At 38.1% G+C, this 22,544-nt stretch overlaps 2 protein-coding genes across 4 annotated transcripts in view; one reads left to right on the top strand and one right to left on the bottom strand.

The window, feature by feature from the left end:
- Positions 1-920: 920 nt before the first annotated feature.
- Positions 921-4,774, bottom strand: oxsm (3-oxoacyl-ACP synthase, mitochondrial). The gene is made up of 3 exons (XM_051873542.1): positions 4,654-4,774; positions 2,964-3,992; positions 921-1,680 (listed from the first exon to the last, which is right to left on the bottom strand). The coding sequence occupies exons 2-3, from the start codon at positions 3,944-3,946 to the stop codon at positions 1,278-1,280; spliced, it is 1,386 nt and encodes a 461-aa protein (XP_051729502.1). The 5' UTR covers positions 3,947-3,992; positions 4,654-4,774; the 3' UTR covers positions 921-1,277.
- A 1,272-nt stretch (positions 4,775-6,046) lies between these two features.
- Positions 6,047-22,544, top strand: part of trpn1 (transient receptor potential cation channel, subfamily N, member 1) — a 28,136-nt gene continuing 11,638 nt past the window's right edge. Inside the window, exons 1-16 of one of the 3 annotated variants that reach the window (XM_051873784.1) lie at positions 6,047-6,487; positions 7,009-7,110; positions 12,116-12,211; positions 13,831-13,944; positions 14,108-14,212; positions 16,766-16,864; positions 18,774-18,875; positions 19,517-19,618; positions 19,989-20,087; positions 20,243-20,443; positions 20,757-20,858; positions 20,955-21,053; positions 21,743-21,871; positions 21,979-22,107; positions 22,196-22,312; positions 22,469-22,543. In XM_051873784.1, coding sequence (XP_051729744.1) covers positions 6,350-6,487; positions 7,009-7,110; positions 12,116-12,211; positions 13,831-13,944; positions 14,108-14,212; positions 16,766-16,864; positions 18,774-18,875; positions 19,517-19,618; positions 19,989-20,087; positions 20,243-20,443; positions 20,757-20,858; positions 20,955-21,053; positions 21,743-21,871; positions 21,979-22,107; positions 22,196-22,312; positions 22,469-22,543 — 1,809 coding nt within the window. In that variant the 5' untranslated portion in view covers positions 6,047-6,349. The remainder of the gene's footprint in view (positions 6,488-7,008; positions 7,111-12,115; positions 12,212-13,830; positions 13,945-14,107; positions 14,213-16,765; positions 16,865-18,773; positions 18,876-19,516; positions 19,619-19,988; positions 20,088-20,242; positions 20,444-20,756; positions 20,859-20,954; positions 21,054-21,742; positions 21,872-21,978; positions 22,108-22,195; positions 22,313-22,468; position 22,544) is intronic. The other 2 variants (XM_051873782.1, XM_051873783.1) reach the window with 2 other exon arrangements.

Genomic DNA, 22,544 nt, shown 5'->3' with positions numbered 1-22,544 from the left:
ATGCAAAATTACTGTACATAATATCAGGATGACATATTACATTTGTCAAAATATGTAGTTTACCACACAAATCTTCAATTTACCATGAATTTTCCATGAAGCAATGTTTTGTTCTGAAATTATATATATATATATATATATAAGGGCTGTCAAATCGATTAATCGCATCTAACAAAAGTTTGTGTTTACATAATATGTGTATATATGTATTATTATATTTATGTATATATTATATGTCTGTGTATATACATATACACACACAAACAGACATATATATAATATATATATATAAATGTAATAATATATATATACAAATATTAGGTAAACAAACTTTTTGTTAGATGTGATTAATCGCAATTAATCGCATCTAACAAGTTTGTTTACCTAATATTTGTATATATATTATTATATGTATATATTATACATGTTATATTTATACATATACACACAGACATATATGTGATATAAATCTAATATATACACACATATATTATGTAATCAAACTTTTGTTATATGTGATTAATCGCAATTAATCGATTTGACAGCCCATATATATATATATATATATATATACACATATACATATATATATATATATATACATATACATATATATGTGTATATATAATGTTGTTTAAAAATAGTCTACATTTTTAATAAAGCCATTAAATTAAATATATATTAAATAGTGCTGTCAAATCGATTAATTGCGATTAATCACATATAACATAAAAGTTTGTAAATATATATGTGTGTATATATATATATATATACACACTCACACACATATTTACAAACTTTTGTTATGTCATTAATCGCGATTAATTGATTTGACAGCACTAAAAAAATTACATTTAAAAAAATGTAAAAATATTTTCTTACTGACAATATGATTTCAAACAAAGAATAACCATGAAAGATTCAAAATATGAAGGTTTATTTACTCAGCTTTATGCATTAAATGTGGTCATGCACTTATTGTCATCCTTAGTTAACTAATTTACTAAATTAAATTCACACAAAGTTCTTAACCACACTTATTTAACTAAATTAAATGCATTTAATTAAACAAGCAACTCGATGAAGTCATGTGACAACAAATTAACTCTATTGTTTGTTTATTTATTATTGTATGTATACAGCATAGTATTAAAATAGTATGCAGTGTACAGTAAGCAGAATGGATCAGTGATGGATCAGTGGAAACTCTTACTGATTCACATACAGGTCAGTGTTACACTGATATACCAGTGGATCTGATCAAGAGAAATCTGTGATCACACGCTTGCGAGACACAGAGAAGCGTTTGTTCCACCGAAGCCGAATGAGTTTGTGAGAGCGACTCTGCGGCCGCTGGCGCTCCAGGGCTGCGCTGTGCAGGGCACATAGTTCAGGTCGAACTCTGGCTCGGTCCGGTCCAGATTGAGGGTGGGAGGCAGGGTGGCTTGATGACACGCGAGGGCAGTGAACGCCGCCTCCAGCGCACCGGCGCCTCCCAGCAGATGACCTGTGGCACCTTTAGTGGAGGACACGGCCAGCGAGTACGCATGCTTCTGAAACAGCCTTTTAATGGCTGCGTTCTCTGCAGCGTCTCCTAGTGGTGTGGAGGTGGCGTGAGCGTTGACATACGTCACGTCTGAAGCGCTTACACCAGCGTCACGCAGAGCAGCAGACATGCACCTGAAATATATATTATTATTATTTTATTACTACCCAGATTGATCAACATGCACAGTATTTTTCTATGCTATGCTATTTATGTTATGCTGTTATGTTATGCTATGTAATGCTATGTATGTTATGCTATGTTATGTATGTTATGTTCTGCTGTTATGCTATGCAAGCTGTGCTATGTTATGTTGTGCTATGCTGTTATGCTATGTTATGCTGTTATGCTATGCTGTGCTATGCTGTTATGCTATGTTACGCTATGTTATGCTGTTATGCTATGCTGTGCTATGCTGTTATGCTATGTTACGCTATGTTATGCTGTTATGCTATGCTGTTATGCTATGTTCTACTATGCTGTGCTATGCTGTTATGCTATGTTCTACTATGCTGTGCTATGCTGTTATGCTATGTTACGCTGTTATGCTATGTTATGCTGTGCTATGCTGTTATGCTATACTGTTAAGCTATGCTGTGTTATGCTATGCTATGCAAGCTGTGCTATGCTGTTATGCTATGTTATGCTATGCTGTGCTATGCTGTTATGCTATGCTATGCAAGCTGTGCTATGCTGTTATGTTATGCTATGTTGTACTATGCTGTTATGCTGTGCTATGCTGTTATGTTATGCTATGCTGTACTATGCTGAGCTATGCTGTTATGCTATGCTATGCAAGCTGTGCTATGCTGTTATGCTATGTTATGCTATGCTGATATGATATGCTATGCAAGCTGTGCTATGCTGTTATGCTATGTTATGCTATGCTATGTTGTGCTATGTTGTTATGCTGTGCTATGTTATGCTATGCTGTTATCTGTGTTGTGTTATGTTATGCTGTGCTGTGCTATGCTATGCTGTTATGCTATGTTATGTTATGCTGTGCTATGCTATGTTGTGCAATGTTATGTTATGTTATACTGTGCTGTTATGTTATGTTATACTGTGCTGTTATGTTATGTTGCGCTATGTTATGCTATGCTGTTATGCTGTGCTATGCTGTGCTATGTTATGCTGTGCTGTGCTATGTTATGTTGTGCTGTGCTATGCTGTGCTATGCTATGTTATGCTATGCTGTGCTATGTTGTGCTATGTTATGCTCTGTTATGCTGTGCTATGTTATGTTGTGTTATGCTATGTTGTGCTATGCTGTGCTGTGTTATGTTATGTTATGTTATGTTATGTTATGTTATGTTATGTTATGTTATGTTATGTTATGTTATGTTATGCAATGTTATGTAAAAATTCTAGATTACAGATAAAAGTTTATTTGCATGCTAAAAGGTGAAGGTATTACCGAAAGGCTCCGTCTCCATCTGCGGATGGTGCAGTGATGTGATTGGCGTCTCCAGAGAGGCCGTAACCCATGACCTCGGCGTAGACCCGCGCTCCTCTCTGCTGGGCGTGTCCGTACTCCTCTAAAACGAGCACGGCCGCCCCTTCCCCCATCACAAACCCCTCTCTGTCTGGATGAAATGGGCGTGAGGCGAGTCTGGGCTCCTGGTTCCAGTTGGTGCTGAGGGCCCGAGCCCGAGCGAAGCCGGCTATGGACAGCGGGCTGACGCAGGCCTCCGTCCCACCGGCGAGCATCACTGCGGCATCACCGTGAGCGATGAAACGGGCCGCGTCCCCGATAGCGTGAGCGCCCGTGGTGCATGCGGTGGAAACGGCGTGATTCGGACCCTTTAGTTTGTGTTTGATGCTTATATGCCCTGCGGCCATGTTGACCAGGATGCGGGGCACGAAAAACGGGCTGACCTTGCTGTAGCCACGCGTATGAAAGGCCGAGGCCGTCCGAGCGATCTCCTCCAGAGACACCATGCCCATGCCAACAGCCACACCGGTGTCCAGCTGCTCCTCAGGGCTTCTGGGAAACCACCCGCAATCCTCCAGAGCCAGTTGGGCAGCACCGACGGCCATAACCGTGGCTGGAGACATGCTGTTTATCTCTCCTTTGGATACAAACATCTCTTCATTGAAATCTCCAGGTTTATCTCCTCTCGGCACGCGAGCCGCCACCTTACACGGCACTGTTTTATACTCCTCTGAGTCCAGAGCAACCAAACCGCTTTCTCCACCAATCAGACGCTGCCAAGGCAGAGCACTTCCTGTTCCAAGGGGAGAGATGAGTCCGATGCCGGTGATCACCACCCTCCTGTGTCTCTGAGCGGCTCTGCTGGAGTGTCTTTTGGCAGAGCTCAAACACATGCAGCTCTTCACACTGGACAGAGACGCACCGTAAAGTCTCAGTAACATCTTCTGACTGCATCTCAGGGACATTGTGATCAACCTGTCCTGGGAAAATCGAGGCTACATCACATCTTCACTGTAAAAAAACAAAAAGAGAAGAAGTTTATTACCATTACTGCTGCCTAATTTCATGCCTCATATCATAGTAAATCATCAGGATAAAACACCATGAAAATTTTTCTATTTTGCATTTTTTCTAATTTAATACATTTGTTTCAGCACAACAAGAAGTAGACTGAAAAGTGAAAACTTAATACATACACATATACTGAGTATGTATACACATTAACAACTTATAATTTCTTATTATGTGTGTGTGCGTGTTTATACTACGTATATTCGACTAAAATCAAATCTAAAATGTATATCTCTAAAACTTCTATCTCTAATATGTCAAAATGTTGTGCAGCAATGCCTTAACATTATATATTTTTAAGCACATCACAAAAAGTTATAACTTTATATTAAAACAGGTTAAGATGAAGTATAGCATGTTATATTGTTTTATTGTTATATTGTTTTTCAAACATGTTTGAAATGTTAAAAAATGTAAAATATTCTATTTCTGACAGGAACAGAATAACCTTGGAAGATCGTATCACACTACCTCCATTTACTCAGCTCTATGGATTTAATATGGTCATGCACTAACGTAATTGTCATCCATCGACTTGATTAAACTTAATTAAATGTCACGCAGATTTACTAACTAAATGTAATTAAATTCAAATACGTACTCTCTTTCACGTGGATTCAGCAGGAGCTAATGTAAACAGACCAGAGAGTGGCGGACTTCCGGTTCATGGTGAGTTCTATAATAAAAGTCTCCAGACTTGGTGCTAAAAGTCCTTGTTTAATACCCCCTAATCAGAAGTCACGATTTACACATTCTTCTCCAAATTATATGACTTAAATAGGAATATTATTATAATTTGTAATTGTACTAATATATTTTATTAGATTATCTATATTATGAAATAATAAAAATGAGCAGTCCTGTTATTGATAACACGTTGAGGAGATGTAAGTAAGGTTAATCTAAATTCAGTACTTTGAGGACATCTGCTGGTTGAAGCCTTGTAAATGCACCGAGAACAGCAAAAATTACATGCAATTCAATTAAAGATAAATTACCATATAATTTTCAGCCTTTTGTTAATTTATAGCACTTATTTTGTGCACCAACATTTTGTGACACTTTTACAGAGACAAGAATACTAACAACAAATTATAAAACTGACTCGAGGTAAGTTACAACACAATCATACATTTAATAGGTTCATGAGTTTGCATTGATTTTTGCAATTTAAATTTGCGAAGCAGTTCCCGCGCTAACGAACAATGGTATTGGTCGATAACGTCCTGAATCTAACAACGGAATAAAATGGGATATAATGTGATTGGTTTCGTTTAAAAATGTGGAGTTTTAAAAACGCCTTTTAAAAATTACCTTTGGTTGCATTTTAATAAAGTAATCTCTGATTGCCACATGTCACGTGATGCCGCTCGCGGCGTCTGTTCCATTGAAAACAAATCAGGTAAAATATTATGGAAAAAGAAAAATATATTGGTTTCAAAGCAAATACTCGATTATTATATATAAAAATACATAAACAAAATGTGCACTGTAGCACAACCAAATAAAATAGCCTATAATAGACTAAAATCTAATCTAAAACGGCCATATATCTAAAAATGTTTTAAAATCTTTTATTTCTGACAAGAAAAAAAAATAGTCTTGATATTGATAAGTCAATATCCATTTACTCGTCTTAATTGACTAAAATAAATTAAATTAAATTAATAAAGTAATTCGATTGGTCAATGACACGTCACGTGGTGTCGATCGCGGCGTCTGTTCCGTTGAATCGTATAGCTAACGGTAACCGTTTATTGCGTAAAATACGTTTTTTGACACATTTACAATGCTTCACCAAACAAACTTGCTATGTGGTCAAATAAAAGCACTTTTCCGCGCAAATGCACCTGATTTCACCCTAAAATAGAGATTAACTAATCATATTTTATCATTATCCAAGTGGATGTTGATTTTGAGGTAAACGACAACAGCAGCAGTAAAATTAGGACTTGTGCCGTTTTATTTGGAAAGAAGTCCAGCTGAGTCACTGTATTCAGCGGCTTGAGCTCTTATTATTCGGGCTCTTGTGCTGTAGGCTTGTTTCAATGGTCTTTTCTGTTGAATCCAGGGTAACAGGAGGAACTGAAGGCGGAGCTTGCAAACTTTAACCCACCGCAGACAGTCAGAGGAATGTTCGCTTTATACCTCCTACCAAGAGGGAGGAACCGTTAGATTCGCACCTGCACGCGCACTACACATCTGTCTTCATTGGATCCTTTAAATGGACGTGCTTTTCTTATGCTGTTTACAGAGCCGTCCGGTTTAACTCCTCCGAAGTGACTGAGTGCTCTTATATGATGTCAGACAGCTCCTGTGTGTCCGGGGCCCCTCAGCGCCTGATGCCTCTGGCCCTCAGAGGAGAATGGATGGCACTGGAACAGAAACTCAAGACTTTAGAAAAGGGAGATCCAGACATCTTCCAGTTCGACGAGGTGAGATGCACAGCAGATGCTTTTTATTGCATGCTTTAAAAAGAGTCATTATTATTATTTCTCATAATTTATTATGACTGCATTATAGAGTACAGTGTGATGAAGAACATTTATAAATATAATAGTATTTTAGAATATTCTAGTTTTGCATATAGCTCTTCAAATCTGTACATATATAATGTTATAATGGTAATGCATTTAACTCATGCTTCATGTTGCAACTTTTAGAGATATTAGATAAGTTTTAGATTAGATTTTAGTCTTTTAGATTTTATTTACAGTGTGCATTTTGTTAATATTTTCATATATATTCTGGTATTTGCTATTTTGTGAGTACAGTACAGTTCTGTTCTTATGCATTGTTCAAAATGCTTACATTTCAATGAACTTCAGCATATTTTTTGCATCTGCATGTTCAGCATTTGTATTGCACACAGTTCAGCTCTGAATATAAGCTCAGTACTGAACCAGTGAAATATTGCCTGTGCTTCCTGATGATATATGTCCATGTTCTCCCTCAGGAGTCTGGCTTGAGCCTGCTGATGGTCGCGGTACGAGAGAGCCGTCTGTCTGTCCTTGACAGGCTGCTGGAACTGGGGGTCAATCCAAGTGACAAAACAAAGGTAGGAGTTTCCCACCGTCTGGAATCGTGTCTTAAATAACTCCACTCCGCTGTGAGAACACCAGCACCCGCCACTCAACGCAGATGTTGTTCGTTAGTAGCACAATTAAACTTTTAATGGAAACGGTTCAATGGTTTAGAAGCTTATTAAAGAACAAGCGTTGCTAATATTCTGGTCTGTAGATATGGCTCGGGTACCTCCTTCAATAAATTATTAGAAAAAGTATCAGCAAATCTCTCCAACTTTAGTACTTGTTTTGGGGTTTGCTCAAATCACTTTTTATTATCTTATTTATTTTATGCAGGAAACATAAAGCATGTATTAGCCGCTCTACAGTATGTAGGTGTCAGTATCTGCTGTGAGTTTTATAGCTCGGTGAACGCCTCAGTGAATAATTGTCACTCTGTGGGTGTTTAAAAGTGCAGCACAGATCAACTGTGACCAATAACTTGGATCTGACAGGAAAAGTTGACGGAACTGCCTGGAATATGACATTTGTGTGAGAATGAATGGGAGAGAGAGTTTAACAGCAAATCTCCTACATGTGCCACTCTTACAAAAACATCAGCATTTTCTATGTATAAAAGAAGTGTTTTTTCGTCCCTATTATGGCTTCAAGGGCAGACTCCTAACCATAAGTATCTAAAAGTTTAAAAAATAAATTACAAATAGTTGGTGTCAGTGTAAAGAATTCACTACTTTTATTCAGCAAGGATGCATTAAATTGATCAGTAGACATTTATAATGTTACAAAAGATTCTGTTTCAAATAAATGCTGTTCTTTTGATCATTCTATTCATCAAAGAATCCTGAAAAATAAAATGTATCCTGGTTTCCACAGAAATATGAAACTGTTTTCAACATTGATAATAATAATATTTCTTGAGCAGCAAATCAGCATACGAGAATAATTTCTGGAGGATCATGTGACACTGAAGACTGGAGTAATGATGCTGAAAATTCAGCTTTGATCACAGGAATAAATTACATTGTACTATATATTCACATAGAAAACAGGCATTTTACATTGTAATAATATTTCACTGTTTTTACTGTATTTTTGATCAAATAAATGCAGCCTTGGTGAGCAGAAAATACTTATTTCAAAAACATTAAAAAATATTACCGACCCCAAACATTTGAACAATTAAAAGACCATGTAAAATCACAGAGCAGGGTCAGCGCATGCTGAGGCACACAGTGAGCAGAAGTCGCCAACTTTCTGCAGAGTCAATAGCTACAGACCTCCAAACTTCGTGTGGCCTTCAGATTAGCTCAAGAACAGTGCGTAGAGAGCTTCATGGAATGTGTTTCCATAGCCGAGCAGCTGCATCCAAGCCTTACATCACCAAGTGCAATGGAAAGCGTTGGATGCAGTGGTGTAAAGCACGCCGCCACTGGACTCTAGAGCAGTGGAGACGTGTTCTCTGGAGTGACGAATCACGCTTCTCTGTCTGGCAATCCGATGGACGAGTCTGGGTTTGGCGGTTGCCAGGAGAACGGTACTTGCCTGACTGCATTGTGCCAAGTGTAAAGTTTGGTGGAGGGGGGATTATGGTGTGGGGTTGTTTTTCAGGGGTTGGGCTTGACCCCTTAGTTCCAGTGAAAGGAACTCTTAATGCTTCAGCATACCAAGACATTTTGGACAATTTCATGCTCCCAACTTTGTGGGAACAGTTTGGGGATGGCCCCTTCCTGTTCCAACATGACTGCGCACCAGTGCACAAAGCAAGGTCCATAAAGACATGGATGAGTGAGTTTGGTGAGTCCTGACCTCAACCCGATAGAACACCTCTGGGATGAATTAGAGCGGAGACTGTGAGCCAGGCCTTCTCGCCAACATCACTGCCTGACCTCACAAATGTGCTTCTAGAAGAATGGTCAAAAATTCCCATTAACATACTCCTAAACCTTGTGGAAAGCCTTCCCAGAAGAGTTGAGGCTGTTATAGCTGCAAAGGCTGAGCCAACTCCATATTAAACCCTACAGATTAAGAATGGGATGTCTTTAAAGTTCATGTGCACGTAAAGGCAGGCGTCCCAAAACTTTTGGCAATATAGTGTGTATATATATATATATATGTGTGTGTGTGTATATATATATATATCTTGGCAAGTTTGAACAGTTTGAGACATTTTAGATATTTTCTGAAACTCTAGAAAAGACGTGAAATTACTTTGGTACTTTTTTATCAGGAGAAACATCTTAGAACTCTCTTGAATTTCATTGCTGTCTAGGAGGAACAGTTGATGAACAGTTTAGGATCTCATTTCGTATGGGTAGATAAGAAGGTTTCAGCTTGGAAAAATCTCTTTTGTAAGTCATCTGCTAAATGCATAAATGCAAATGTAAAAATCTGACACAGAATCTGTGGGATATTACTGAACAGTTTTGCTTTACAAGTGTAAAACTGAAGTGCTGCTGATGAAGTGGAGTTTTTCAAAACTTCAAACCAATGTGGAAATGGATGTTGTGAACGTGAAACATTTTCTCAGTTTTCTCTGATAGATAGCAAGGTTAGTTTAATTCTTGTCAGATGTTTTTACTTGTTGTGGTGACTTTTCCCAGCTAATTTATTTCTGCAGTTCAAAAGGCATCATGGGACAGTGATAACCAGATTATTCCTTAAAGACTAGTATGTTGTGGATGTTTAGCAGGTGTCCTGACTGATGGCTGCAGTGTTGTTTCCACTCGACATGATTTTTAGATTAGTTTTTTGGCTCTTCATTGAGCTGCATTTTATTTTTATGTTGTTTTCCTTCGTAAAGCTCATTTGGTACGTTTCACCGTCCATTACTTCTGTTTCATTGGACGGCATGGAAGTCTCCAAAGTGAGTTTGTCTGTACTTGAGTTTCTCCAAAACCCATGAGGTCTGGATTCAGACCAGTGTCTGTTTCCCATCATATGTATTGAATTACCCTACAGTTTTGAGATACTTCTTTTGGACATTGTGGTGTGAGCAACGCGTGAATCAGTCATTCGTGGGATGGGGGTCAAACCGGTTGGTTAAAAATGTTTAGTTTAGGAATGGAAACCTCGCTGGGACTAGTCCGAAGTGATTCACTAAAATATTCCGCTGCGTAATATCTTCCATCCATCTTTGAAAGTGCCTGGAATGCTCTTCACTGAGTGTTCACGGCGTTTAGGGGTTTCTTCAGGTGATCCGGTGTCTTTGACGCGCTGTGGTTCAGACTGAAGTAGATCAGAGAACACAGGAGATTCCTTGACTGTCTGCATTTGAATGTCAAGGAAAGTATGAGATGCATACTTTAACACTTTTGTCCATTTTCTTGTCCTAGTTTCTATAATTTTGGCATCAACTATTGAAGCTAGTTGCTCAGATACAGAGGTCAGTCACAGGCTGTGTTCTGAAATCTAGTGAGCTCCCTTGCTATCTATTGCCTAAATAGGCAGCTTCCTTCTAAGTCATCATCATAACTGAATGGTAATCTCAGAACTGATTTGGAACGCGCTGCATAGGCAGCAAATCTAAGACTCGAATTGATTTCTGTAGAATTTGGCATTATCGTGTGTGTATATATATATATATATATATATATATATATATATATATATATATATATAATATGTATGTATATGTATATGCATATAATCGCACCCCCCATTCACTACCATTATAAAATCTGTGTCTGTCTTTCAGTGTTTTTAAGCCCAAACTGCTCCTGCCACAGTTCGGTTGGCATGGAAACCCTGTTGGAATTTTAGTGGTGGTTACATCCAGATTCCAATTCATTATTTGATACAATGTTTTCGACTAATGACGGTCATATAGAAAAGTGCTAACAGGGTTGAGTTTCAATTGATTTCTTTGTGGTTTGCCACACTATAAAGTTACAGCAGCATTAGCATGTTCCCTACTGTAAACAGCTGAAATTGCAGTCCTGCTTTACATGCAGTTCTCTTTAGGGTAGCATAGACGTTTCCAATACCAAAAATGACATACAATAAATCTAAATTCACCAGCCGTCTGCTTTAGAGAAACACATTAATCTTCAACTGTGGTAATGTGGGTGCAAACTATGTGTCCAGTTTGCTTTGAGTTGTAGACTGGTATTTATATAAAGGGACGATAGCTAGCATCCTTTTCTTCATTTGCTCGAAAGCTTACGAGATGATTGGTCATTCAGTAACTCTTGGCAATCTTGCTGGAATGTCTGTCCAGCTGTGCGTGTGTGTGTGTGTGTGTGTGTGTGTGTGTGTGTGTGTGTGTAAAGGCGATTCAGTGAACTGTTGGAGTGAATGTGTGTCAGTGACTCAAAGTTGTCCTTGGATGACCTCTACCAGCATTATAACCTTCTTCAAAGACTTCAAAATCTCCTAGTGAAAGAGAAAAAGACAATGAGGTCAAGATAAACACTGGACCCAGCTAACAGGGAATGTTCTCAGAACATTCTGGCAAGGTTATGACCAAACATTATTCCAGTAACTTTAAAAGAACGTTCATTCAGAGTTTGTCTAACATTTTTTAAATGTTACTGCTTGTTTCAGAATGTTCAGGGAACATTCAAAAGTAACGTTCCAAGAATGTTTAAAAAAAATTATAAAATGAAATGTTTCAGAAGTTTTTAAAACATTGAAAAAAACGGGAACATTCCGAGAACATTCAGAAATAAAATTTTCATAACTAAATGGGAATGTTAGAAAAACATTTTTAGATCATATTTTTGTTAGCTGGGGAGGTTTACGGCAATTTTACAATGTTTCAGAGATGATCACTAGAATGTTCCTCACACAAATGAACAAGTTTCTCCTTATTTTATCAGTGTTATGACAGTACATTATAACTTACGAACCCAAACACTACTTTAGGCCATAGTTCAACATTTCAGAAAATTAAATATATATTATTCATAAGAAAAACAGAGGTATATGTCTCTGTGTCCTGACAGACACAGAATACCACTAGTGACACAATCACAATCATGTGTTTAATAGCAGTTGTTGTAGTAATTAGCCAGTTTGTGTGTTGTTTTTGTTTATAAGGACGGCAGATCAGCGTTACATGTCGCTGCAGCTCACTCCAAAGACGAGATCGTCAAACTACTGGCAAGAAAAACTGATCCCAATTTACCAGCAGGGGTAAGATGTTTAATTTACCCATCTTTACGTGATCGCGTTGAACCAACACTGACATATCTGTGTTCTGTGTGCGGAAAAACAAACAAATTCGTACAAATGTTAGTAATAGTTTAGTCTTTGCATGCATTAGTTATTTAAATGCATTAATCAATCAAAAAATTTATTTTTTCCAGCACAAATATCTAAACATCTTAAAGGAGACCTGTTTTGCAAAATTCACTTTTACATGGTGTTTGAACATAAATGTGTCGGCAGTGTGTGTACATAACCACCCTATAATGATAAAAATCCACCCACGCCTTTTTTAATCCACATAATTAAACTGAACTATACCTGTTCTATCTCAATGTAGCATATATTCTCTGGCTCTGTAGGCATCATTGTCTGACTGCGGTTTGAACTGAACACTGTTACTGACAGTTTCTGACATTTTAAGTGCGTGAGATTGTCCTGTTTTGTTGTTGCCAGCATTCCGGAGCATGCGTTCTTGAAGCTCCTCTCTCTTTTTGAAAGGGGGCGGGAGCAGCAGCTCATTTGCATTTAAAGGGACACACACAAACTCTCTGAAAATTGTGAAAAATGTGTGTTTATGCTCAAAACAAGAAAAAATATCTGCTAGTGGGGTCAGAAAATCAACTTAATTCAAAGGGAAAATAAGATGTTTTTTTTTGTTTTAAGCACAAACTCACTTAATTTTGATACAGTTTTTCAGAAAACAAGTCATTTTCCTTCTAAAGTAAATGTTATCTTTATTTATGAATTGTTAGGTATTTATACTAGAAAACAAGACAAAAATAGCAAGCATGAAAATAATTTTATGCAGTAAACTTTTAAACATCTGTATAGAGTTATACGTGGCCATTGCTTACACATTTCTTGCTGTTGCACTTTTTAATAAAGTAAATGGCATTGTATTGTGGTAATACAGTCTTTTAATGTGATTATTTACTGACCTCTGAATGCATGACCGTGACCAACAACACGAAACACATCTCAGAAAATGTTTCCTGTTTGTGCAGGAAATGGGCACGACTCCTCAAAACTGCTTCTGATTATGTTTACAGTCTCCACTTGAGTGTTTATCTTAAAGTGTGGCAGTTTTTTAAGGGTTCTGTAATACTTTACAAAGAGGCTTCATTTTTTTTAACATTAATTTCAACATTTACTAATAAATTATTAAAATTAAAAGTTGTATCTGTTAACATTATTTCATAGACTTGAGCTAACATGAACAATGAATAGTTATCAAACAATAAGTACTGTAACAAATATATGGCTCATTTTAGTTAATATTAACCAATTTGACCTTATTATAAGGTGTTAGGGGATCTTTAGAAGTTTTCCATTGATTTGTGAAATTTAACCTTTTATAAAAGTTCAATTTTTTTTGCAAGAAACATCACAATGATCTATCAAGTTGTTTCCATTTTATTTTCAAACCCTCTAGAGATAAAAACAACAGTTAAAACATTTTGTGTATGAATCTCTTAAAGTTTACATGCTACATTGTGTACTTAAAAGAATACCATAGTATTAACGTGTCTAAAATACACAGTACACAATATTTTCATAGTATTTTATTCTCACACTGATCTCATTTAACTCTTGTACACGTTCAGCCCAGTCATCAGTTGCCCCTGCATTACGCAGCGTCTCGAGCGACCGGAGGACTTGGAGTCGTGCAAACGCTGCTCAAGTTCAGCAGCAAAGATGCTCGTCTGACACCAGACAAGGTACAAATGCTCCTGTTTTCTTTTGTTGGCTCCTCCCCCTAGTGGGCGGTGCCGTGTTTCATATTACAAAATTTACTGCATGGTTTTAGAATCAAATCTTTTACTAAGCTTGACAAAACACGTATTGTTGGAAAGGTCTGAGACTGTTTTCCTGTCCATCCAGGATGGCTGCATTCCGCTACTGCTGGCTGTCGAAGCCGGGAATGTTGGGATTGTGCGGGAACTCCTCTCCGGCCAATCAGAGCCTCAGCTCAGAGCTGTGAAGACAGTAAGCACCATATGACTTTCCAAACCTGAGAATTACATTCATATGATCATTATTTGAATGGTTTAATAAATGAAGTGGAGTTAAGTAACTGTAATGTAAAACGTCTATTATTATATTTCTAAACTCCATTTGTGGAGCTGACATGCATGTTTTCAATTATGGTTTAATATAATTTAGTTTTCTTCAGATGAAAAGCTCTTAAAGGGAAACTCTTTACACTTAATGCTCATATTCCCCCCCCCCCCCCGCCCCCCCCCCCCCCCCCCCCCCCCCCCAGATCTATTAAGCTTAAGTTAAATACATTAAAATGCAGTTCATACAGACAGTGAGAGCAGCTCAAAATGTAAAAAAGTCTCATTGAAAAAGGCAGAAATTCTCAATAAAGCTTTCATTATTATTTCTTTTATTAGTGTGGGAATTTAGCACAAAAAAACTCTCTAAACTCTCAATGCTCATAGTTTTTCCCCAAGAGATCTATTAAAGCTATTTAAAATACATTAAAATGCAATTAATTGAGAAAATGACAGCAGGGAAAAAAAATGTCTCAAAGAATGTAAAAAAGAAATTTACAAAAAAAGCAGTGAACTAGTGTTGGTCTACAATATTATGAATATTTGATAAACCTTTTTTCCGCCAAAAATGAATGACAATTTTGGTACAGCCAATATGTCTCAATAGTCTCGCGTAGCCAGACCTTCAGATTGACTGCAGAAGCTCTGGACTCCATCACAGCTTTCATTGGTCAAGGACGTCTGACCGACATGTAAAGCAGCCAGTCTCAGTTCGTTTTGTTCCGCGTCATGTTTTGGGGAGTGAAAATGTAAAGTCGATGTCCCTACAATAACAGATTGGCATGCATCTAATAAATTATTCATTCAAGAACATCATGCAAGTTTACTTCTACAGTGGAGCTGTGAAGTTCACATACTTTTGAAAATCCAGCGTTTAGTTGATCCTGATAAGCACTCATTGTCACAGTTGTAAACACGACAGCTTTCTTCGCATAAGGGGGTTTGGAGTCACGGCATTTGTTTCCAGGCGGACCATTAAAGAACGCAACACGTGTCTCCTGGAAATCCTGGACAATTCAACCAATCAGATGACGCCTTCGAAACTCCTGATGTGTTTCCCATTTTGTGTCCCATATCCATCAGACGTTCAGCCAACCTGTATTCCAGGTTTCTGTAAGGCAGTGCATGTAATCATCTGCATTTTCCAAAACATTTGTACAGCCAGGAACAGATTAGAAGAACAGATTTGAAAGACACAAGACAATGACAGAAATGTGGATTGAGGTAATGGATAGAAGTGAGATAATGGATTTTGAAGGCATTTTGAGTAAGGAAAAGGCAGATTTTGTACCCAAGGGCCTTGTTGACATTATTGCCCCTTTCGATTGCTCACCAATTATGTCTCCATGTTAATGATGCTTCCTTCCCCCATCTGGAGCGGAAGACCATTAACAGTCTCAAAAACATCTGTGACAATTAGTGGTCAAACGGATCGTTGTTGATCCGTGATCCTTACGGTCCAAGTCCCACGGTTCGGGACGCATGTGATTCGCGGATCAGTTGCAAGTTTAACCGCAATAGAGTGAAAGGTTATCATTTGCACGTGTTTTGTCTTGCTAGTTTACACATTAAATAGATACAAACCATTCCAGCGCTAGAAGAGGCAAAAGAGGATTTAATTCGGTATCGCACGCCACGCTGTTATCGGTGCACACAAATCTTGTTTTCTTGATTTACCGCGAGTACCATGTTTTACCATGGCTAATATTGATCTAGCTTACACGGATATGATTTCTGCACGAGTCCCGTCGGATTCTTCTCCACCGGCTGTAGACGTGAAGACAACATCTGATCACTGATGGAGAGACTCAGGAAGAAGTTACAACTTTTAGAATGAAACTGGACGTTTCTGAATGGTTAGTGAATAAATTTATGTAGTTGCTGTGGAGTTGATTCAACTCATCGACTAGCATGTGCCGTCATGTTAATCTTTTTTTATTGAATTGACCCTCGTTTGTGAAGCAGTCCGGCGTAAAATGACGGCATGACAACAACACTCTACTACAACAACTCTTCCTCTTCTCTAAAGCAGCCCAACATGGCCTCACCCCCTTTGTTGTGTGTTCTCGGGGGCGGGGGTTTATGTAAATTTTGGGGTTTGTGATGTCACTAACCCTGGAAGAAGCTTGTTGTAGTCCCTACCAGCTGTTTGTTGTAGTCCTTAAACAGCGATTTCTATAAAATAAAATATCTCCCTTTTCACTGAACTTTGAGCGTCGTAACTTTGCAGATGTTGTTTATGATCAAACAGCAACATTACACACTAACTAAAGTTAAAGATTGCACTTCCAAAAAATGTTGCATGTGCATTTTTAAACTAGATTTTTAAAGATGTTACACATCCTCATTTGTCATTGACACGTAACATCAAACCCAGAATCAAACGAGCTTGTTTTGAAACAAGATGACCCAATTTTGCATCTCAGCATGAATTGTACAAATGCATCTGGTTTGTATTGTGATGGTTGAATTGTGTTTCCAGGCGAACGGAGACACTGCGCTTCACATCTGCTGCAGACGGAAAGACGTTGAGATGGCCAAAGTCCTGGTGGAGTTTGGTGCGAATCCGGACTCTCAGAATGTAAGGAGGCCACCAAAACTTACAAACACAAAGAACAAGCAAAATGCATGCAAAAGGCTTTTCTTGTGTTGATTTGTCCTGTTCTTTGAGTCGTTGTCTTGTTGCATCAACCAACTGCTGTGTGGCTTTGATTGGTGTTTAGATTACTTTATCAAACCAGATTAACATCAGGGAAAAACAGGAATCGTGATTAAACCCTAATGTGATTATTAAACTTCAAAATAAACTAGATAAAAAAATTTGTCAAGACAAACTTTGATGTTGGCTTGAGATAGCCTAGTCTAATTCCAGTTAACTTTTGGAGAAGTCATTAGCCTGGGGATTCACATACTTTTGAATGGAAATGTATCATAATTTGTGTTTAAGCAGATTTGTTTGTCTATTGATGTGACTTGAATCCAGGTAAATCCAATTTTCCTGCAGCTGTATTCCAGGTTTCTGTAAGGCAGTGCATGTAATCATCTGCATTTTCCAAAACATTTGTACAGCCAGGAACAGATTAGAAGAACAGATTTGAAAGACACAAGACAATGACAGAAATGTGGATTGAGGTAATGGATAGAAGTGAGATAATGGATTTTGAAGGCATTTTGAGTAAGGAAAAGGCAGATTTTGTACCCAAGGGCCTTGTTGACATTATTGCCCCTTTCGATTGCTCACCAATTATGTCTCCATGTTAATGATGCTTCCTTCCCCCATCTGGAGCGGAAGACCATTAACAGTCTCAAAAACATCCGTGACAATTAGTGGTCAAACGGATCGTTGTTGACAACATCTCCCATGATTCCACGAAATCAAGGCGTCATCAAGCTTTTGAATAAGTGACCTCTAGTGGTGAAAATTACATATTGTGCCTTTAATTCACCTCTAATACTCTTATGGAATATTGAAGACAAAAGAAAACACTCCATGTAAAATCAACTATGATACAATTTATATATTAGTAATTTTATTGAAAATTAAAATGCATTAATAAATTAAAAATAATAATTAAAATTAATTATTAAAAAGTTTTAATTTTATTATAGCTGACTCTATTCCTGTGGGTTACAGTCATTTTATTAATTACCCATAATTCCTGTAATAGCCATGAATTGAGTGTATGTGAGGATGAAAACCTCTTACTGCTGCTTTGAAAGGCCCAGGAAACCTTAAAGTCATGAATATAAAAGGACCTGTCGACATACACATTCATATTTCTCTAGTTTTGGAGACATTATGCTAACATTAGACGGCTGAGGTATGAAGATCAGCACTGAGCTGGTTATTTCACTTCAGACAATGTGAAAAAGGGTTACACACAAAAATCCTACTTTGAAATGTCAGGAAAGACACCAGCCTTCACTGTCACTGAGCGTTAGCTTTAAAATCTGCCGGGACAGCTGGGATTGTTTCTGGAACGATCTGGAGTTTTCTGTGAGGTTTGGAAAGGTGTAAAGGTTGAGTTTGAAGGGTGTTTAGGGTCGAAGGGTGGATGGATGGAGGAAGATGTTTGTCCTGTTAAAGGTCAGTGATGGATGAACAGACAGCAAATGTGAACTTGTAGAAGATTATGTGCATCATACAGTAATATTCCTAAACTGAAGAAGCACTCTGATGGATTGTGCTTCATGTTTAAGTGCTTTCTGATCAGTTATTCATCGTTCATTAGACGACTATATTCATTAGAGAGCATCTGAGTGCTTCATCTTTGTTTGAAGCGCACACACTCACGTTATTTACAGCACTGAAACCAATAAAGGGAACTGGGGTTTGCTAATACACAGAACATATGAGTCAATGTGCTGCTGTTTGAAATGCAAGCATTGTGTGAGCTGAACTGCACATTTCCATTTCTGTGAGATTTCTCCAACTGGAATTGACAGCATGGTGTTGAGCTAATTACCCAGCATGCCTTGTTTGTTTACAGAATGAGTGGCAGACTCCTCTGCACATCGCCGCCCTGGAAGGAGACGAGAACATGCTGAAGTTTTTATACCTCTGCAAGGCCAATCCCAACATCTTAGACAAGGTGAGACAAAGAGAGGAAATATACAAGAGAAAAGATTATAATTGAACAATCAGTCTCAATGTGAATCACTAAAAGTAAACAGGAGCTCTCAAATACTGTACACTGTAACAAAAAGTTTTTTGAAATTGTAAATAAAACAAAGATTATTTGAGTATGTTTTACAAGAAAATACTATTTTCAGTCTTTCTAATTCACAATTTGATGTTTAAATTCAATTAGTTTCTTGCCGTTCCATCCAATCCATCAGTCCGTTCATCCATCCATTTCATCCAATCCAATCCATCCATTCCATCCATCCATTTATCTATCTATATGTCCATCCATCCAATCAATCTGTCCATCCGTCTGTTCATCCATCCATCCCATCCATCCATCCATCCATCCATTAATTTCTTCTGCCCATCCATCCAATCCATCCATCCATCCATTAATTTCTTCTTCTGCACATCCTTCCATTCCATCCATCTATCTCTCCATCCATCCCATCAAATCCATCAGTCCGTCCATCCCATCCATCCATACATCCATTTATTTATTCTTCTGCCCATCCCATCTGTCCATCCATCCATCCATGATAGAGGTGTATTTCTGTCATGTGGCTGTGGTAGGTTTGTTCACTCCTTTCTTTTCTTTTGTCTCAGATGGACAGATCTCCTCTACACATCGCTGCAGAGCAGGGACACACCAATGTCGTCGAGATCCTCACTGAGAAATTCAGGTCATGTGTGTTAGCAAGAACAAAGGTGACCCACTTTCAAACCATGTGTTATTGCATACACGTGCTAAATGCATAAAAAAATTAAAGTTGAGAAATAAAAACAGACACAAATGAGTCGATAGTTGTCCAACAGTAAGAGTATGAATGATTGGGATCCGTTTCTGAGGAGAAACTTCTGAGAAGCATTAGATTTCAGCAAAAGTTTCTATTTGTTTTCAAATATTATTATATAATTAATGTAATTGCTGTCTAGAAAACAACAACTGAGAAATGAAGAGATCTCATTATGTGACTGTTTCTCTCCTATGGTCTTGAGCACTCTAAATGTGATATTTCCATTTGTTGTAATTCGTAAACATGTTTCTAATGAATCTCTCCCGGATGATCCCATTCAGGACGGAAACACACTTTTGCATATCGCGTCCCAATGTGGTCACCCTGCGACTGCTCTCGTGCTCCTGAGGAAAGGTGTCCCGTTGTACATGCCAAACAAGGTACTGAACACATCAGAGAAATTAGTTTAGATTAGTAGATTAATTATCACAAGTGTGAACTCCTGTTTAGATCCTGTTTTCTGAATTGTTTGTGACTAAACACATATATAAAATCTATAATTGTGCATAGTTGTATGTTGTGTAATTTTGGGCAGTCAGGGGCAGTTTGTCTTCACGCCGCGGCTAAGAGAGGCCACACAGCTGTAGTGAAGGCTCTGCTCCAGAAGGGGGCGCATGTGGACGCCACCGCTAAAGATGGACAGACGGCTCTTCACATCGCCGTGGAGAACTGCAAGCCACAGGTGGTGCAGATGTTACTGGGATTCGGGGCACATGTGCAGCTCAAAGGAGGAAAGGTAACAAAAACACCTGCACGGATCTGTTAAGATGATTTGTCATGACAAAATCTCCATCAGAGTTCAGTGAGATGATATTATTTAAAAGGATCTTCTCAGCTAATTTTAAAGAAATAGAGGTAAGAAAAAGAGTTAGAGTTAATGCATTAACTAACAATGAGCAATACATTTGTTACAGTATTTATTTAAACAAAACAATGGTTTTGCCTGTAGTGTCTTGCCTTAAAAAATAGTTGGTGTGTACGGTGGATTTACAGCGAATGAAAGCAAACCCTTGGTTCATGTGTGTGTCCTCCTTCACCCCTCTATACAGGCGCAGGAAACCCCTCTGCACATCGCAGCGAGAGTGAAGGACGGTGTAAGGGCGGCTGAGATGCTTCTGAAGAGCGGCGCTGATGTGAACGCAGAGCAGGAGGTTGGTCAGAAGGGGGCGTCACTGGGTCACACAGTTATACTCGACAGTGGATGTACTGAAACATGGCACTGAAACAGTGTTTTTCTGTCTTATCAGAACGGAGAGACAGCTATGCATGTAGCCGCACGTCACGGCGCTCTGCAGATGATACAAGCGCTGATCCTGGAGGGCGGGGACGTCACCTGGAAATCAAAGGTACGCCAAACATCCTTCCTGGAGAGATACTGCATCTTAAGTTAGCAAAAATTAAACAATAAAATATTTTATATATATAAAAAAATTGTTCAGCATTAGTTAATGATGGCTAATGTTAATACATACAACCTCATTAGTAATATATAAAAAAAATATATATATATATATTAATAGCATTTTTCTTTGGTAACATTTTATAATGAGGTTGTATATATTAACATCGACAAACTGTCAAATAATAAACATTATTTGAGTAATTTTGAGTAAATATATAATAAAAAATTGTAGTTAAAAATTATATCAATTTAATATAATTTAATTTGTCTGTCTGTCGTTAAAAAGTGTGTGTGGGGGGGGTTGAATTTAATTTCTAAAACACAAAATGGATATTAAAGGTGTATATATACATAGATTCAGTGCTTACCTTTTAATATCTTATATTAATATTTTTTTATAAAATATATTTTAATATATTTTATATAAGATAAAGCCATACTTTTTATTTTTTTATTAATTAATTTATTTCAGTTTCACCCGTTTTGTCTTCTTCCCTTGTAGGAGTTTTGAATTTATTTGCAGTCATTATTTGTATCTATCTATCTATCTATCTATCTATCTCTGTCTCTCTATCTCTAACTCTCTGTCTGTCTCTCTATGTACTGTTTTATATCTATTTTCTTTTTATTCAGATTGGTGAAAACTCTCTCCATGTTGCGGTGCGTCACTGTCACGCTCACGTGGTGGAGGAGATTTTAAACTCTCTGACCAATGAGAGAAGCCGTGAGGAGGCGGAGCTCTGCGTCCGTGAAGGGAACCAGGTCAGACTCAAAGATAAATGAATGGTAATCAAACACAAATGCACCTGAGACAAATGAAACCCAGCATGCTTTGCTTGTGTATGGTGGTGGTTTGGCGCCCCCTGCAGAACGGCGAGACGCCACTGCACCTGGCAGCTGAGCTCAGGAGGGACGCAGTGCATCAGACGGACGAGGACATCTGCATCATCAAGATCCTAATGGAGCATCATGCTGACATCACTGCCGTCACCCGACAGGTGTGTGTCGTCCAGTCACATGATGCATGTTTGAGAACACACACACCTGATCAGTATGCAGTAAGCTAGTATTCTGAACTTTACTCAGAGTGGAGAGACACCTCTTCATTACAGCGCCAGGGTGGGAAATACTGCCGTTCTTCAGGAGATGCTCAGTAACGTCCCCACCAACCAGCTCCAGACTGCCATCAACAAACACGCCAAGGTACGAATCAACATACAACATGAGGTCTGCTTCACTTCTCAGAAAGATCTTTATTAAAGGGATAGTTCACCCAAAAATGAAAATTCTGTCGTCATTTACTCACCCTCAAGTTGTTCCAAACCTGTATGAATTTCTTTTATCTGCTGAACACAAAAGAAGATGGGAATATGGGTAACCAAACAGTTGATGGGCCCCACTGACTTCCATAGTATGGACAAAAAAAATTACTATG

Source organism: Ctenopharyngodon idella, chromosome 19 (assembly GCF_019924925.1).
Source record: "Ctenopharyngodon idella isolate HZGC_01 chromosome 19, HZGC01, whole genome shotgun sequence".
Taxonomy (NCBI): domain Eukaryota; kingdom Metazoa; phylum Chordata; class Actinopteri; order Cypriniformes; family Xenocyprididae; genus Ctenopharyngodon; species Ctenopharyngodon idella.
Note: the sequence above shows the minus strand (reverse complement) of the source record. Positions and strands in the feature narration are given on the sequence as shown.

Excerpts from the sequence above, each read along its gene's own strand:
- oxsm (XM_051873542.1), bottom strand. The coding sequence starts at position 3,946 with ATGTCCCTGAGATGCAGTCAGAAGATGTTACTGAGACTTTACGGTGCG. Across the intron at positions 1,681-2,963 it reads GATGGAGACGGAGCCTTTCG|GTGCATGTCTGCTGCTCTGC; the intron begins GTAATACCTTCA and ends TATATATTTCAG.